The 18,664-nt window shown below is 58.9% G+C and overlaps 1 protein-coding gene and 1 long non-coding RNA gene across 11 annotated transcripts in view; one reads left to right on the top strand and one right to left on the bottom strand.

Moving 5' to 3' along the window:
• Window positions 1-3,191: 3,191 nt before the first annotated feature.
• ARHGEF10L (Rho guanine nucleotide exchange factor 10 like) overlaps window positions 3,192-18,664 on the bottom strand; it is a 149,489-nt gene continuing 134,016 nt past the window's right edge. For all 10 annotated transcript variants that reach the window (XM_070458781.1, XM_070458780.1, XM_070458786.1 and 7 more), the window contains 3 exons: window positions 13,331-13,505; window positions 5,692-5,814; window positions 3,192-4,322 (listed from right to left, as the gene is read on the bottom strand). In XM_070458781.1, the coding sequence (XP_070314882.1) occupies window positions 3,790-4,322; window positions 5,692-5,814; window positions 13,331-13,505 (831 nt within the window). In that variant the 3' untranslated portion in view covers window positions 3,192-3,789. The remainder of the gene's footprint in view (window positions 4,323-5,691; window positions 5,815-13,330; window positions 13,506-18,664) is intronic.
• On the top strand, window positions 14,081-15,971 carry LOC139032198 (uncharacterized). Its single transcript, XR_011484722.1, has 2 exons — window positions 14,081-15,187; window positions 15,311-15,971. It is a non-coding gene; the product is annotated as an uncharacterized lncRNA (long non-coding RNA).

Below are 18,664 nucleotides of genomic sequence, written 5' to 3'. Positions count from 1 at the left end.
ACAAGGGAAGCCCAAGAATACTGCAGTGGGCAGCCTGTCTCTTCTCCAGCGGATCTTCCCGACCCACGAATTGAATCAGGGTCTCCTTCATTGCAGGCAGATTCTTTACCAACTGAGGTGTCAGGGAAGAGTGAGCTTTCAATAAACACTGAATGGAAGGCACTCGGTTCCCAAGGCAGGGATTGTTTACCATCCCCTTGCTAGGACACACAGGGGTTAAGGCGCGTGCCTGACGTCACACAGCTAGTGAGTGGGGAAAGCACAGGTGGAACTTCGTCTCCCAAGTTTTGCTCTTGGGGGCAGAGTCGCCCGGGGGCTCAGAGCCTGGCTGTGGCGGCAGACAGACCTCAGGCTTTGGCCTTGACACTTTCCGGGAAGCTGCTTAACTTCCCGGTGCCTCGGATCCCTTACCTGCAAAACGAGGCAAACAGAACAGCTACTCAGAGCGCGGCTGTGAGGATGAAACGAGCCGGGGCACCCCGCGCGCTTGCATTTATTATTACTCTGATCAGTATCTAAAGCGAGGGTCTCTTCTCCTATGCCAGGCACGTCCTCCTGGCGTCTCGGGAGCTGCTTCCGACTCCCCCAACCCCGCCTCGCTCTGTTGTCAGAGGCTTGCGAGAGAAGCTGGTGACTGATATGATAATCTCACTACAGTAGTGGAGTCAGTCAGTTGCTCGGTGACGGATTTCATGGGCCCCACCTCATCTCCCGGGTCCCCTTCTGCTGAGCAGGCTGCGGGGCTGGGATCTAACAGAACCGCAGAGCTCTCACATGCTAACTCCTGCACACGAGGAGGGATTGCTTAACATGAACAGCCCGCCGCAAAGCGTCTGGAGCAAGGCTGAGTAGCACGACACAAGGAATCATCACTGAGCCGCCGGGGGGGCGGGGGGGGGGGGGCGCCTTTCCAGCGCTTTCCATGGACTTCCTGGAAATAAGTATTACTGATGCCACTTGTCCTTGGCACTCCTACAAGGTCTCATCATCCCCATTTTAGAGATGAGGAGACTGAGACCCAGGGTGAAGGGATGCTCTGAAAGACACACAGCGGGTTTTGGCAGACTGGACATGAACACAGGCCTGTCGGATCCGAGGCTGCAGGCTTGTCCATCCTCCCAAGCACACTCTACCTACAGTTCCTGTCCCAGGAAAAGTCCTGTCCAGCTCCGCCTGAGAGTCGCACCCAGACAGGGCATTCAATTAACTTGAGCAATGAGATGAAGACCTGTTCTTTATCCCGTTTGTGCTCAGAAAGGCCCCTCCGCTCCCATTAGAGGCCGGCAGGACAGGAATGAGCCTCCCTTTGATAGAAAATGGGAATCTGAGGCCCAGAGAAGGTGGGTACGTCTGGACCAGATGCAGCTGGTCAGCGTCCAGGGTCAGGGTTCCTGCAGACACAGCTCCCCCCTCCTGCTCCCCGGAACCCACACTGGACACTCACCCTCCAGGAAACAAACTGTCCCCAGGCAGCCCACTCCCATGTGAGGGCCTCCCGCGCTCCTGCCTGCACCCTGCCCTCCCTCAGCCCTGGCACATGGGCACCCCGCCTGCCCTCCCTTTCCGCATGCCTGTCCTGGGGACAGTGACGCCTATAGACCAGCTCACCTCTGTGGCTCCAGCAGCCAGCACGGGGCCTGAGAACCACAGGGCTCGAGGGGCGTGTGAAAGGAGTGGATGAGGGAATGACTCCTCCAGTGGGGATCCCACCAGCTGGTCAGGACCCGGCTGAAATGTCCCCTCCTTGGCGGCTCTTGCCCTGGGTTCCCGGAGCATCCCATAGACACCCACCGAGCTGTGCGACCCCATCCCGGGAGGTCTGCCTGCCCCCTTGGCTTCCCTCCTCCCTGCATGCAGTGCTGCCACCATTAAGTATGGAGGGGAGGACAGAAGCGTGGGTGGGGGGCGGACAGACACGTGGACAGACGACAGAGAGGTGTATGGGCGAATAGGCGGAGAGAACACGTCCCTTCTGGGTGGTGGGTTGGGTTTTTTGTTTTGTTTTTTTTTTTTCTGCAGGTGGCTCTAGAAACCCAAGGGTAGAGATTGAACCAGGGCCCAGCTGCCAATCCCCCCCTCAGCCTGGGCTCCGCTCCCGCCCCCTGGAACTCACCTCACCCTCCCTCACATCCTAGGGGTCTCAGGCCCCTCCCTGCAGAGCCCTACTGCCCACAGCAAGACCCCAGACCCCCACCCTCCACACAGTGAAGCCCTCTTCTTTTTTCCTCCCAGACTTTCCCCACAGATGCCAAGGCCTGTGCCTCCACACCATTCCAGAACTGGGGCCCAGGCTTTTCTTCCAGAAACATTCAGAAAAGAAACTCCCAAGAGCCCCTCTCTAGCAGGAGAGGACCTTCTGGGGTGACAGAAACAGTCATATCCGTGCTGTCAAATGCAGTCGGCATAAAACCTCGTGTGTGCGGCACCTCAACTCACACTAAAAATGTGACTAATAGGACTGAAAAATAAAATAAAATCTGCAATATTTCATTTTAATTAATTAAAAAATTAAGTAACTACATGAGGCCATCGGCGACTGCACCAGACAGCCCACAGATCTAAGGCCTGTTCTCACACTGCCGAGCCTCAGTCCTTCCTGCTGCTTCCAGAACAACCTGGAACAGTGACAGCTGCTCTCTTTCCTCGTTGTCTAGTCACTGAATCGTGCCCAATTCTTTGAGACCCCACGGACCATAGCACACCAGGCTCCTCTGTCCTTCGCTGTCTCCAGAGTTTGCTCAAACTCACGTTCATTGAGTCAATACCACCCAACCATCTCATCCTCTGTTGCCGCCTTCTCCTGCCCTCAGTCTTTCCCAGCATCAGGGTTTTTTCCAGTGAGTCAACTCTTCGCATCAAGTGACCAAAGTACTGGAACTTCAGCTTCAGCACCAGACCTTCCAATGAATATTCAGGATTGATTTACTTTAGGATGGACTGGTTGGATCACCTAGCAGTCGAAGGAACTCTCAAGAGTCTTCTCCAACTCCACAGTTCGAAAGCACCAATTCATCAGCCCTCAACCTTCTTTATGGTCCAATTTTCACATCCATGTATGACTACTGGAAGAAACATAGCTTTGACTATATGGACCTTTGTCAGCAAAGTGATGTTTATGCTTTTTAACATGCTGTCTAGGTTATCATGTCTCAAACAAAACAAAACTAAAAAGCAACCTGTAACCCAAGTACTGACGTTATCTTGCCTTTTATTCCAGCATCTCCCAGAGCTCCAATATGTACAAACTTCATTTATACACATATAATATACACCATATATACGTATTTATATATATTCACACACCAGCCCACACGCTCTCACACACTCACACGCACGCACCCTCCTAGGAGGGTCGTGTGGCCGCCCTTGAGCCCTGCTCGGCCCCGACAAGAGGTGCTGGGCTTGCCAGGCAGTTGTGAGGTTTCGTGTTTTTTTTTTTTTTTTTTTTTTTTTTGCTTTTAAAAAGAAGGCCATCTCCTCAGGAGGTGTCCTCCCTCTCCCCAAACCCAAACCACTCCAATAAACACTGAAACTGTTTTTTTTTTCCTTAAAAAGGAAGGTTTCCCTCTGCTCCACTCAGGTGGATGGTGGAGCTCCAGGCCCGTCCTCGCAGCCCCGTGCAGGCCCCTTGAGGGCGAGGCCACCCAGCGCTCCCTGGGGCACCCTGAACAGCCGGAAGGGCCCACTGCAGGCCGAGAGTCGGGCGGGCTGCAGCCAGGCCTGCCGCCACGTGGCCTGGGCGGGGCTACAGAGTGGCCTGGGCGGGGCTACGGTGTGGCCTGGGCGGGGCTACAGCATCAAGGGCGCCTGCCAGATGAGGAGGGTGCTGTCCGTCTCCCCGCACGGGGCCAGCTTCCCGGGGCTGCCCGCTGCGCTGCCGAAGTTGCGGTAGCCGCGCCCCCCGGAGATGATGGCCACGGAGCAGATCTCCTTGCGGTGGGCGTCGCGGGCACAGGGCCGGTTGCGCACCCAGACGTCAGGGTCGTCCACCATCTCATAGATGGAGCCGTCCTCCTCGCTGTGCTCCGGGGCCGAGCCGTTCGCCGGCTCCGGCTCCCGTACGGACAGCAGCGGGCCCGGGAGGTGGGAAGTGGAGCGCAGGCGGTACTGCAGAAGGATGCCCTTCTTGCGGATCAGCTCCCCGCCCACGTGGCTCGCGGGCGCCGGCTCGGGACCTGGCCCATCCACCTTGTCCTCCTCGGCCTGCTGCCCCTCGGCCTCCTCCTGGTCGCTCCGCAGGATATCAGGGGCCAAGATGCTGGTGGCCACAGCCAGGAAGGCCACGGGCCCACAGTGCCCGTTGAGCGAGACCATGCCTTTCCCTGAAGGAAGGGGGCAGAGAGAAGGGGCCCAAAGGCCCAGAGTTTTAAAGACCCATTGAGTCTGGTGGAGAAGGAGATGACAGAGGATGAGATGGTTGGATGGCATCACTGACTCAATGGACTGGAGTTTGAGTAAGCTCCAGGAGTTGGTGATGGACAGGGAGGCCTGGAGTGCTGCAGTCTATGGGGTCGCAAAGAGTCGGACACAACTGAGCGACTGACTGAACTGAACTGAGTCTCTTGGAGAACTTCCTGGGTTTCATTTTTGGCTTATTCGGGTTACTGCGACCTATGTTGGCAGCTTCCCGGAAGGCCACGGGTCTGGAGGAGTGCGTGGAAGAGTGGAGCAGGGGAACACAAGCGACTATAAACCACACGGGGAGCCTTGGTGTGCAAGCACCCGCGGCTCCCTGCCTGGGCCATCCTCACGTCTCCCTGCCTTTGCCCAAGCCATCGCCTCTGCCCAGAGAGCCTTTTGCATCCACCTGACTCGACAGCTAGGGCTTGAGGCCTGGCTCAGCCCCTCCGCAGGGCTCCCTCCTTGCCTTCATCCATGAGATGATCACTCCTGTCTGTGCTCCGCTGACCCCAGGACGCCTGCCGTCACAGCACTTGCTGCCCTGGCTACAAGCCACCCCGACCAGGCTGTCAGTGTGTGGGGGCAGGGTCTCTGCCCAACACATCCCTGCAACCCCAGGACGGATCCCGGGATGAGAAAAATGGCCTAGTGATGAGACCAGGAAAGCAGTAAGTCCCACAGTTTAGGAAGAGGGTCTTCTTGGGCAGAGAGGCTCGCGGTCTGCCTGGGGCTGGTCTCCCCCGGGGCATCTCCCTCCCACTCCACGCAGCCCTGCCCTCCTGCAGCAGCCGGAAGAGGCCACTTCATTATCCACCACTCAGGGCGGAGGCAGAGAGGGGGCCCAGAGCTCTGGGGTCTTCCCTGACCCTAGATCCCAGCACCACGTCAGGGCGGCCCCTCCTCTAACCCAGGCAAACACGGCTGCACATGGACCTCTGTCCCCGTGAGCCCTCGGTTATTTCTGTCTCTGGAGCCGGGACACGGAGAAGCCACTGTGGCGACAGCAGGAGGAGGCCGGCAGAACCTCTCCTGTTAGCTGGGTGTCTCGGCCAATCTGCAAACCATCTGGCCAGTGTGCCTCCTATGCCCACTGCCAGATGAGGTAATTGAGTCTCAGAAAGAAGACCTGCAAGGAGACTGCAGGTCCCAGGTGATTTAATTCCACCGAGCCACCAACAGTGAGAGCGGACACTGGGGAACGGACCCCTGTCCCCAGATGAGAAGAGAGTGCCCACACCTGGGCCCAAGACCCAGCCGGCCCTGGCCACGTGCAGCTGACCCCGGTCTCACCTGTGATCTTAGGGATGCCTTCCAGCCGAGGAACCGGCAACAGCACGACGACCCCCTGGTCGGTGCCCACCCAGAGCAGACCCTGGCAGATCAGGAGGCTGGTGACACACAGCTGCTTCTGGCCTGCAGCGGGAGAAGCCAGCATGAGCTGCAGCATCTTTCGGGGGATGGCGGTGCCTGGGGGCCCCAAAGCTGAGGGAATGGCTCCTCGGGCGGCTCTCCTGGGACAAGCAAGAAGCTGGACAGCCTTGGGGTTGAGGAGTGGGGCTTGGGAGGCTGACCTGGCTGGCATCTGGCCCTGGGTCTCCCAGCTGAGCACCCCACCCCCCCCAGCCTCGGTTTCCTCCTGTGTAAAGCGGGGCTGCCTCGAGGATACAATGAGGGACCGCCACAGTGCTGGCCCACGTCGGCTCTCGATGCAGCAGCCGGCTCTCCTGGCACGAGGTGCAGGCTGAGGCCCGCCATGCCAGGGACATAACCGGCCAGCTGGGGACGAGAGAGAGGCCTGCGGAGGTGTGGGCTGAGGATAAAGCAGACAGTGCAGAAGGGACGTGTGGGGAGGGGTCTGAGCGAGCTGCGGCCCTGTGGGTTCCAGCCGGGGCTTGACATGCTGCCCGCACAGGCCCTCCTCCGGCGGGGGCCCAGCTGCAGTCCCCGGCCCCGTGGTGAATGGGCTCCCAGCGCCGGGAGCTAGCGTGTTTCTGACGCCAGTCCAGACTTGCAGACCACTTCTTGTCCAGTCACCCGCTGGGCTGGCTCTGCCTTTGAGGGGGAGCAGTGACGGGGGAAGGTGGGTCCCTGTACCCTTCCCGGGGGAGGCGCAGTGTGGGCCACACAGCCCCGGCCAAGAGCAGGGCGCCAGGCGCAGGCTCCGGGTCCAAACCCCAGCTTGGCTACTTCCTGGCTCCACGTCCCAGGGCCGGAAACAAGACCCCTCTGTGCCCGGGTTCCCTCACTGCACAGGGCGACAGTGATGACATTTCACAGCCAGTGAAATGAGCCAGTGGCTGTGGATCACGTAACCCAGAGCCTGTCACAGGGCACACACGGGTGGGTGCCAGCCACCATCACTGCTGCTCTATTGCTGACAAGTCCGGGTTGTGAGGGAGGCGCTGGGGGCCCAGGCCTGCCATCCCAAAGGGCCGTCTCACCTCCAGCCTGGATCCTTCTGCCCACTGGCAGACCTAGTCTCTCCTCAAATCCCAAGTCACACCACGACATGTGAAGTGATGCTTGGAGTAGGGGGTTCTCAAGCTGGGCTTGCGTCAGCACCAGCAGGAGAGCCGACACCCGCGGGCCAGCCCTAGAGGGGAGCCTGCATTTCCCACAGGTTCCCAGGGACACCCAGGCTGCTGGCCCCGGGGCCACTCTGTGAGAAATACTGCCTTGCAGCTTCCAAAGCACTTCACACACCTGCCCCAGCCCAATACAAGCCTTGCAACAGCTGAGAGGTGAGCACAACCTGGATGCTGTGCCCAATTCCCAGACGAGGATGTTAAGGTCCAAAGAGGTCACCCAGCTGGTGAGTGCGGGGCCTGGCAGGGCAGGGGCGGCGGGAGAGGAGAAGAGCTCGAGTCCGTCACTTTTACAGCCTGATGCTTTCACACTGCCTCTCTGCTCTTTCTTTGGCCTTGCCTCATGGCAAGTGGGGCCTCGGTTCCCTGACCAGGGACTGAACCTGCAGCCTCTACACTGGAAGCTCGGAGTCTTAACCTTTTGACCTCCAGGGAAGTCCCAGCCTCTCTACTCTTGAACAAGTTGCTTGAGTTCGGCACCTGCACGTGTATGGGCTTCCTCTGCAGAGCAGCGTCCCAGAGCGGGCTGGTGCGGCTCCACGGCCAGCCCGGAAGGAGGGTTTACTAACGGGGTTCACAGCATCACCTGACGCACTCAGCGCCCCGGCACAGCCCGGGACCTCCTGTGGGGGACACTGCACCTGTGCTGGAGGCAGAGGGGGATCCCCACACAGTGCTGCCCCTGCGGAGCAAACATTCTGGAACTTTCTATGACAATGAACATGTTCTCTGCCCAGTTTGCTGACCATCAGTCACATGCGGGTACGCACACTTGAAACATGGCTAGTGGCAGACAGACTGAGTCTGTAATTTCACTTCAACTGTAATTGAAGCGACCGTATTAGCGGGGGCTTCCGTGGTGGCTTAGGCAGTAAAGAGTCTGCCTGCAGTGCAGAAGACCTGGATTCGATCCCTGGGTCAAGACCTCCCCCGGAGAAGGGAATGGCTCCCCGCTCCAGTATTCTTGTCTGGAGAATCCCATGGACCAGAGCAGGCTGTGGGCTCCAGTCCATGGGGTCTCAGAGTCAGACATGACTGAGCGACTCACACTCACACACACACACACACACACACACACACGTATTAATGGAGCCCTGGGAGGGAAGGAGGAAGTGGAAACACAAGGAGTGCAGACATCAGCAGAGGACTCCAAGGGGGGGCGAGGCAGACAGTAGGTGAGAGGAGGCTCGGGTTTCGTGCCTCACTCTGCCTCCGGGAGGATGGGGGGGCAGGAGACAGGAGACCAGATCTGATGACAAGGGGAGGCAGCCACGCCAAGACCCAAGGGGAGCTCTGGAGACAGCACGGGCAAAGGCCGGGTGATGGGAATGAGCCGGCGGCTCTGCGGAGGGCGGAGCCAGCGCGGCGGGGGGACCAGGCACCCCGAGGTGACCGAGGGAGGCTCGGAGGGCGGCCGGGCCAAGGTGAGGGCAGGGACTGTTCACTCAGCACGACGAGGCGCGGCCGGCGGGTCTGAGCAGGGAGCAGCGCACCGTGATTTTAGAGAGGCCTTTTGGGTGCCGCGTGACGGAGGATGGGGCGGGGTGCAGCGAGGAGACGGGCGAGGCAGGGATGATGGCGTCCGAGGCGTGCTGGTGACAGGGAGATGCTGAACCGACACGTTGCAGACAGGCCAGCTGACAGACGGCGGGGAGGGGAGGGGAAGAAGGAAGGAAGGGCAGCTCCCAGGTCTTTCGTGTCCAGCAGCTGGGTGCAAAGGCAGCGCTGCAGACAGACCATGATGGGAGAGGAGCAGGCCAGCGGGACGTCCAAGTTCCGGACTCGACGTCCAAGTTCCGGACTCGACGTCATCTGAGACACACATTAGACACCCAAGTGGAGCTGTCGGCAGGCAGTGGGATGTATGAGTCCGGCAACAGGATGCAGATTCCACAGGTCACATTCATAGTGTTGATTCCATGGGCAAATGCAAACCAGAGTGGGGGAAAGAAGCCGGCATGTCGGGCTATTTCACAGACAGCGTCTGGGTTGGGGGAGCTGGGACTCTTCTCCACTCCCGCACCAATTCGGAGAGTGTAGGCCCCCCACCACCAGGGCTGGCTCCTGGGATGGTCTGAGAGCAGGTGCCGCAGCCCCCGGGACTCGGGAAGTGCAGGAGGCTCGGGCCGCGCGCCCGTCCCGTCTTCTCCTCGCGGATCTGCTCAAGCTCCGTAATTACTCTGTGCTCTCGGCTCATTTACCGTTTGCCTCCCCAGATGTAAGCTTCCTGAGGGCAGCAGCCTATCTGTGTGTCGAAACTGACTCCCCAGCTCGTTGATCAAACGGCCTGGCTCCTGGCAGACATGTGAAGAGGATCTGCAAACTCAGATCCAGGGAGCAGACTAGTGGTTTCCAGTGCGGACAGCGAAGGCGGGAGGGGCAGGAGAGAGGTGGGGGGTTAGAAGGTACAAACCACGGGGAATAACGTAAATACACTGCAAGGATACACTGCATGGCACACGGAATAGAGCCAATGTTTCACAGTAACTGTTGAAGGCGTGCGACCTTTCGAAAGTGTGAATCGCCACGTTTCGCACCTGCAACTTCTGTGATAGTGTAAATCAACTACACCTCAATAAATGCTTTTTGAAAGGACCTGTGATTAAATGAGAGGATGAATGAACGAAAGCAGAGAAGCGAACAAGGATGTGGGCGCTGACGTCACTTAGCAGCTGCGTGAATCGATAAGCCACTTTCTACCATCGTCAACAAACATCCCCTGCTCAATTTTATGATTATTAGAAATTTTATCTATGTATATAATACACACTTTGTGTACATAAATATACACATATATACCCACACACTATGATATATATACACACAGTTCCACACAGCTCTTAGCCCATAATATACAATCAATAAGTGGAGGCTATTAGGAAAATGTGATTATTAAAAGGACCTAGACTCAAATGCTTTAAGATCAGCTCCATCAGAGCCAGAAATCCATGAAAATAATCAAAGCCGAGAGAAGGAGCGGTGGCAGATGTCTCCATCCTACACGCCTCCCCTCCGAATCCAGGGCCCCGGGGACCTTAGGCCCAGCAAGAGACCACTTCCTGATGCCCTTCCCTGCCCTGAGCCCCTCGGACCACAGAAACCCGGCAAATGAGAGGAAGGCGGGGAGAAGCCGCAAGAGGCGCCGGGACGGAGAAATGACTTCATCTGCAGACCTCGTTCCGGGCCCTTCCTCCTCCTGCTTTGCCTCGAGGAAAAGAGCGAGGCACTTCACAAACAGTCCAAAAGGGGGAAAAAACGTCTAATGGTGGATAAATATTTTATCACAGAGACTTAATGCGGCAGTGCTCAACTCACCCAAGCCATCTATCTGGAGATATACAACTTTAAAAAGCTCAGGCTCTCGGAGAACATTTTATTAATGACCTGTCTAGTTAAGAGGAGGAGGGAGTTTAGGTTCAAAACTGCATTAATACCAATCGGGGAGGCGAGTGGAGGAGAGGGGTCCCGGGAAGGAAGCGCGATGAATTTTTAACACGCCCTCAAAAAAATCCACACTTAGAGGAGGAACAAATTCATTAGTAATTACGCAATTATTTCATTTGGTGGTGTGGGGGAAGGAAAAATACCTAAAAGCCTTTTAAAAATATCTCTAATAAAGAATTTAAGAATCCTGCTCTGTTTTTCCGCCAGGACACAGTGTGGCGTGGATTTGAAGGCCCCCTCCACCCAGGGCTAGCTCCTCCTGGGCTTGGAGCCTCCTGGCCCACAGGGCCTGGGGCTGTAACTCCTGGGGACCCTGGAGTGGGGACCCTGGGACGCTGTCCTCACCTCTCAGGTGAAGACCCGTGCCTGCCCTCAGAGGCGGGGCTGGAGCACCTGGTCACGCAGCTGGAAGCTGGCAGAGCCAGGATTCTGGCGGGGCCTGTCTGACTCTGGGCTCCCACTGGCCCCATGAGCTCAGCTCCCATCTCAGGCCCTCATCGTACAGACGAGGAAACAGAAGCTGGAGAAGTGGGAGGTGCCCGGTTAGCCCATGAGACGGCTGTGACCCAGGTCCTGGCTCTGGGCCCCGCAGCAGTGACCTGAGGCTGGTCATTTGACCTCCGGGGACTCCGTGTACCTATTCTGCAGGCATGCTCATGGTAGCGATCACCTTTTCTTCTTTAAGTGTCTTGAGAGCATGTTAGTCGCTCAGCCGTGTCCGCCTCTTTGCGACCCCATGGACTGTGTAGCCTGTCAGGCTTTTCTGTCCATGGGATTTCCCAGGCAAGAGTACTGGAGTAGGTTGCCATTCCCTTCTCCAAGGGATCTTCCCGACCTCGGGATCGAAACCGGGTCTCCTGCATTGCAGGCACATTTTTTACAGTCTGAGCCACCAGGAAAGTTCTTTTTTAAGGGTAACTAACTACTAAGAACAAGCCAATCACTGGACTTGAAGACGCGTTTTAAACCCACGGGGAGGTGACAGCCTGCAGCAGGAGCCACGGGATTTCCGCCAGCAGCAGGTCAGCCCCCAGAGCCGCCCCGGCCGCTGGACACACCTGACACTTTCTCTACGTTGCTCCACCCCCCCCCCCCCGACTTTACTGAGACGATGAAAAAGACCCTTAAGATTATCCATTTTTTCCCACTGTTCCACTAACTTGAAATAATTTAGCTATCAGCACAGATGTGGAAATATTTCTGTGATACTGAGAAATTTTTACTGTAATTAAAATAGATTTACCTCACATAATGACTAAACACTTTGAGAGACAATGAAACTGAAGCTAAAAAATAAAAAAGGGAAAGAAGGGAGGGAGGGAGGGCCGACGACAAACGTCCCCCAAGCCCTTACCCCACACCCTGGGGGCAAGTTAGAAAGGCGTCTGTCTTCCTCACGGATGACCCAGGCCTAAACAAGGCATCTTCCTGACAGAATCTACCTGGAGCCAGAAAGCACTGCCCACACCACAGAGGGACCAGAGGCTCCGCAAGGCAGAAGGACCTTCTGTGAGCCCACAGTGGCCGAGCCGGGACCCTGGTCACCTCTGAAGCCATCTCCTCCCCGTTACACACAGCAAGGCTCTGAACTGAGTCCAACCCGATGTGACTCCCGGTCCTGTCTCTGGCCATGCGACCAAGGGATAGCCACTTTACCCTGCCGAACAAACCCCAGTTTCTGCATCTGTAAAATGGGGACAGTGAGGCCCGATTACGTAAAGCCCTTGGCGCCCAGCTCGCTGCAGGGCCCTGGCGGAAGGCAGCCACTGTGCACCAGTTAGCCACCATCCCCTGCTGCGGCCACCAGCCGGGACTCGAGGACTGGGCGGTGAGACTGGCTGGGGACGCAGGAGCCAGGCCGACCGCTGGGCCCCCATGTGGCATCAGGGACTAGGCCTCTGGGGTGGAACAGAGGCCTCTGTGGCCTCTGCGGTGCTGGCTGGAGTCACTGCCCTCTGCCCAGCTTCACCAAGCAGGAATCCTGGCCCCCGGCTCAGCGAAGGCCACTCCCAGCCTCTGCGGTGGCCGTCTGCCGAGTCCCTGTCACCATCAGCTCCGGGCCAGCCTGCCACACCTGCTGTTTCCCTGGCCCTGGGGTCCTTCCCCCCGCTGCCCCCAGCCCAGCCGGCATCCTCCGAGACCAGCTCCGGGTCAGTCTATCTGGTGGAAACTTGGGGGCAAATCACACGGAGGCCCGCTGGCCCTGAGGGCTGCTCTCAAGCCGGCTGGGGGCAGCGGTGGGCCCTGAGCACGCATCTGTCCTGGCTCCCAGCACAGCTCACAGGGATCGGCACTAAGGGCGAGGCCTGCGGCCAATTCCTCGGCAGCCTCTGGGCAGGGGGCAAGGTGCAGGGTGCGCCTAGATTGTAACCATCTCCGTGGGTCCCACAAACAGCCCTGCAGGACGAAGCACCGGCCCCAAGCGGAGGACATCAGGGCCTTCGCCTCCCCTGACCCGGACCCTGATGGCACACTCAGAGGGACCCCTGCCTTTCTCTAGAGACCTCCAAGGAAAGAGATCCGTATTTGGCCTTCTCTTTCCCTTTGCTCATTTTGAAGGGGAGTTGAGGCAGAATTGGGCTTGAGCGGCAGGTATAGGTGGGCCCGGCCGCCTGCCCAACGTGGTGTGTTAGCAACCTGGCTCGCGGGAGTCCCCGAGCCTGGAGCCTGCCTCCGCAGGGGCGCTGGCCTGCTGTGCCGCAGGGACGGCCAGAAGGGCTTCCGGAGGGCAGGCCTGGGTTGGAACCCTCAGTCAGCTGCTTCCCCGGGGAGGCCCGGTTCTCAAGGCTGACCAAAGGCTGCCTTGAGGGTTCATGAGATAACCTGGCCCGGCTTGGAAGCCGCCTCCCCAGTGTCCGCTCCCCCGGCACAGCCCCCCGCCCAGGACAGCAGGGTCTCACCTGGCAGCAGGAAGGTGGTCCTGGTGGCGATGTTGATCTCCTGCAGGTGCTCGAGCGTCTCGGTGTGGAAGAGGCGGATGGAGGAGCCGGAGGAGAAGGCCATCCAGACGCCGCTGCCCGCCTTCACCATGTGGGTCACGCTCACAGCTTCGTCCTGGTGCGCCTCGAAGCTTTGCTGCAGCACACAAGAGGGGCTGTCCGTGACGGGCTGGCCGGCCGAGCCCCTGGGGGCCAAGCTCACCCAATCCTCAACTCGGGTCAGAGGGAGGGGACTCAGGAGCCCCTGGGAAGCTCACCCCACCCCGAACCCGGGTCAGAGGGAGGGGACTCGGGAGCCCCGGGCCAAGCTCACCCCACCCTGAACCCGGGTCAGAGGGAGGGGACTCGGGAGCCCCGGGCCAAGCTCACCCCACCCCAAACCCGGGTCAGAGGGAGGGGACTCGGGAGCCCCGGGCCAAGCTCACCCCACCCCAAACCCGGGTCAGAGGGAGGGGACTCAGAAGCCCCGGGCCAAGCTCACCCAATCCTCAACTCGGGTCAGAGGGAGGGAACTCAGAAGCCCCGGGCCAAGCTCACCCCACCCCGAACCCGGGTCAGAGGGAGGGGACTCGGGAGCCCCGGGCCAAGCTCACCCAATCCTCAACTCGGGTCAGAGGGAGGGAACTCAGAAGCCCCGGGCCAAGCTCACCCCACCCCGAACCCGGGTCAGAGGGAGGGACTCGGGAGCCCCGGGCCAAGCTCACCCAATCCTCAACTCGGGTCAGAGGGAGGGAACTCAGAAGCCCCGGGCCAGGCTCACCCCACCCCGAACCCAGGTCAGAGGGAGGGGACTCGGGAGCCCCGGGCCAAGCTCACCCAATCCTCAACTCGGGTCAGAGGGAGGGAACTCAGAAGCCCCGGGCCAAGCTCACCCCACCCCGAACCCGGGTCAGAGGGAGGGGACTCGGGAGCCCCGGGCCAAGCTCACCCCACCCCGAACCCGGGTCAGAGGGAGGGGACTCGGGAGCCCCGGGCCAAGCTCACCCCACCCCGAACCCGAGTCAGAGGGAGGGGACTCAGGAGCCCCACACCGGTGTGCTGGCAAACGCTTAACAACTGGCGGGGGATCCTGGTGTGCTGTGTCTGCTGGTTCCTGGGGTGTCAATACTTCTAAGGTAGCCCAGCTCCAGCTACCCACGGGATAGCCCTGAAGGAGAGACGGGAAACACAAGCGCACACCGGGCTCTACCCTGGCGCAAGGGGAGGACAGGGCGGCGAGTCCACGGAAGAGGGAGTGGCAGCTTGTGCACGCTATCTAAAGGCACGAAGCCACAGAAGGAAGAACTGATGCTTCCACTGTGCTGCTGGAGAAGACGCTCGCGAGCCCCTTGGACAGCAAGGAGATCAAACCAGTCCATCCTGAAAGAAACCAACCCTCAGTATTCATTAGACGGACTAAAGCTGAAACTCCAATACTCTGGCCACCTGATGCAAAGAGCCGACTCACTAGAAAAGACCCTGATGCTGGGAAAGATTGAAGGCAGGAGGAGAAGTGGCTGGCAGAGGACGAGATAGTCGGATGGCATCACCGACTCAGTGCACATGAGTGTGAGCAAGCTCCGGGAGCGGGTGAAGAACAGGGAGGCCTGGCGTGCTGCTCTCCACGGAGTCGCAGAGTCAGACACGACCGAGCGACTGAGCAGCGACAGAGGCAGCAGCGGAACAGAACTGCTGGAGGCAGGCGGGCGGCGCGAGCCTGAGCCTCGTCGTCACTGCAGGGAGACACGCCGTGTGTCCAAACCTTGACAAACCCAGACACAGCGGCGCAGACAATCAAGAGTCACAAGGGAAGTACCCGATGGCTTAAAAACAGGACAGGTGAGAGTATTTCAGAAAGCAGGAGACGGGATAGGACATTTCAGAAAGGACAGGAGACGGGGAGATGGAGGGGGAGGGTCTTTCCAGATAAATTTTTCCATGCTGTTTGATTTTTTTTTACAGGTGTATATAAAATTTTGATCTTAAAAAAATAACTCTTACAGAGCAAGGAGATAAACACCCAGCTTCCCATCTACTTTAGGAGGAAGTCCAAGTTCCTCAGCTCAGCGTTTCAGGCCCATCTCTGCCCCAACCCCGCCTTCCCTGTCCAACCAAAGCCCGGGCCCAAACGATGCTCAGATGCACGTCACTGCTCTCTCGATGGCCCACCTGCAGTGGGCATCACCCACTGTCCTCCTGGGAACAGCTTTTCAGCACCTGAAGACTCCACGAGGCCCACCCCGGGCACCCTTGCACTGGCCTTCTGCCCGCCATCTTCCACCCTGGCGACATCTATTCCACTCTGGCCACGCTTGACTCTCTCCCACCCTGGTCCATGGACTCCAAGGACAGACACTGCGCCTCAGGCCCTTCGGTGTGCCCGGCAGAGAGCTCAGCACACGGCAAAATTTGATCAAAGAGCAAATGGATGGATGCTTGAAATCCAGCTACGATACTGAGTTGTTACCTAATCATCAGCAACCCCCAGCACAGCAGACTAGACAAATGCCTGACTGCTGGGGACAGTCAGGTAACCCTGGCGAATTCACTCAGTGGACTGTCCATATACTCAATATCATGTTATCATTTACAGAGACTGAGTGATAAACACAGAAAAATGTGACTGTCATAGCAGTGATTACAGAAAGAAACAAAAAAGGCCATCTGCAAAACCAGGGGAGGAGAGGGGGAGGGGAGGGGAGGGGGTGGTAAAGCCTGCAGAGTGAGGATTATTCCAGGGCAGAACATGGTGACTTTCCTCCTTTCTGTTTTTTCCATTTTTTTCTATAAAGAACAGATCTTGGGTGGAAGCCCACGACTCCAGGAGATGTTGGCTAGAACGTGGGCGTGGGATCAGCCCTGCTGTTAAATCTCATTTCCTCAGTAACTTCCCCAGCTGGGGCCTCCATCTCCCCATTTGTAGGTGGAGATTGTCATAAGGGTTATGGGGACTTCTGGGTGAGGGAGGGTTTAGCACAAACCCAGTTCTTAACACAGTCTCCTTCATCCAACAGAAGTTCTTGAGACCCTAGGATATGCCTGGCATGGGTCTAGATGCTGGGAATATATGGTGAACAAGGTAACCAAGGAGCCGACACAGTTAAGACAAATAAAGATTACTCCCAATAGGGATAACCACTGCACAGAAAAAGTACTGGGAGCCCACTAAGACTGGGTGGCCAGGGAAAATCTCTCTAGGAAGTAGCATTTGTCAAACGTAAAGGAGTGAGCTCTGGGGTACAGGGTGGGAGGGGAACACGCTGGGCAAAGGAGGCAGCAAGTGCAAAAGCCCTGGGGCAGGAATGGACTCGCCGTCAGTGGGTCTGCTGGGAGCGCTGTGGCAAGACAGGTGGGAGAGGCAGTCAGGGCCGGTCACGCCAGGCAGCCCTGAGGATCCTGCTGAAGAGTTAGGTTTTATTTCAGTGAGGGAGGGGTCCGGGCCTGCTAAGTGACCACGTCAGGTTTACCTCGGAAAGACGCTCGTTTGAGAGCTATGTGGCAGCAGGCAGGAATTCTGGGCCTCGCACGGGCTCAGCAAGTGAGAAATGGCAATAAAGGCACTCTATTTCTCTTGCCGCCATCACCCTAACCCTGGCTCAGCCCCAAGTCCGTCCCGGCTCGGATCACCAGAGCTTTCCCACTGCGATAAAGAAGCTGGGGCAGGGGTCTCCGCCAGGGAGCCTCGGGGGAGCCGAGCCGGGGAGCTCAGGACACTGGGCCCGGCGGGCAGGACTGTGAGAGGACCAACAAGACGGCGTCTTCCGAGCCCGGCCCCGGCGGCGGGGCTCTGCGGGCCAGGTGGGGTGGCCCGGCAGGCCCGGGTCACAGCAAAGTCCAGGGTCCCAGAGGACCCCCAGCAGGAGAGGAGGGCCAGGCGGCTTTCAGCGGGCAGGGTCCTGACGGCGTCCCTGAGGCCAGAAGCTACAGCTCCTCTGAGCGGAAACCTGTCACGTCCATCAGAGCGGGGGGTCCCGGGGGTGAGGAGGGGGTCTGTTGTCAGGCCAGGCACGCTCCGAGGCCAGCGAGCGCCTCCCTCCTTTTCAGACTGGGGGCTCAGACTAGGGCCTTCCGCGGGGGTGCTTTTCTATTCCTCCTCCCTCAGCACCCCTCCCCCACCCCAGAGACGGCCCCGGGGCTAGAGGCTCAGCCAGAGAGACCCTGGGATGGAGGGGGAGGCCCAGCCCCCCACAGCCTCCAAACAGCCAGCTCCGTCCAGGCGGTGCAGGGCAAGGAGGGGAACGTCGTGTCCCTGGCCTCTCACTCAGCCCCGGCAGCGCTGGCCAGAAGCTCCTTTCTCCAGAGGAGCTCTTCTTCAAAGAAAGAGCCCCTCTTGGGGGCGGGGGTTATCTTCCTGCAGCAGCCCACACTCACCTCTCCTGAAGGCCCAGACGCGGGCGGAGCACAGGGCTCCAACAGGACGCCCCCTCCGCCAGCCGAGGCACCCGCGGCCCCATCGCAGATGAGACCCTGCGGCCAGACCCACAGCGCCACCTACGGCAGCAGGCGGATGAATGGACGGGGCAGCTGGACGGAAGGGCCCCCAGCAGGCTTCATCTGCAGACTTTTCCAAAAGCCGGCACGCACACACTTACACACGGATGTACAAACAGACAGACACCAACAGAAAGGTGGGTGCCTGCTCACACATGTGCTGCAAGACTCCTGCCTGGCTCCTGAAGGGAGGTCAGAAACATTTCCTGACTCCGAAAAAGCCAGATAGCACTGCAAGCGCAGAGAGACCTGGACCCACGGAAAGCTGCCCCTGACTTTGCAGCCAGTCAGCCCTGCGTGCTGCTGTCGGAATCTAATTAAAAGAGAAGTCAGCAGCAGAAATCCAGGCTCATTTCTCCAGAGGCGTAACAAGTCTGTCTCCAGGCCCAAAGGGCTTTGCCCGAGGCCTGTGCAAACCTGCCAAGTCCAATGGCGAGGCAGGGCCGGGGGTGGGGGGGAGGGCCAGGGATGGGCATGAGTGGCAGCAGGCCCAGCTCCCCCCTCACTCCTCAGGCATCCCTGCCCTGCCCAGGACCCCTCCCCTCCCCAGGAGCCTGCTGGGGAGGCTGGGTCTGGGTGCCCCGGCTGGGCTTCCTGGGCACACGGGGCAGGGATGGGTGGCACCGTGGGCCCCAGGGGGCTGAGGGCGCTGACTGCAGCACCCTTGGGTGGGAGCAGGGGCTCAGTGCTGAGAGGCACGCATCTCATTCTGTTTCCCAAACATGGGGTGTTTGGAGACAGGAGCTCAGAAATCCTTGCCCGGGAGGCAGCCAGGACATCCACCAAGGTCGGATGAGACGCTACCCACCTGGCACCCCAATTCCA

This window comes from Odocoileus virginianus, chromosome 30, assembly GCF_023699985.2.
Source record: "Odocoileus virginianus isolate 20LAN1187 ecotype Illinois chromosome 30, Ovbor_1.2, whole genome shotgun sequence".
In the NCBI taxonomy this organism is placed as follows: domain Eukaryota; kingdom Metazoa; phylum Chordata; class Mammalia; order Artiodactyla; family Cervidae; genus Odocoileus; species Odocoileus virginianus.
This window is presented reverse-complemented; position numbering and strand designations above follow the sequence as displayed.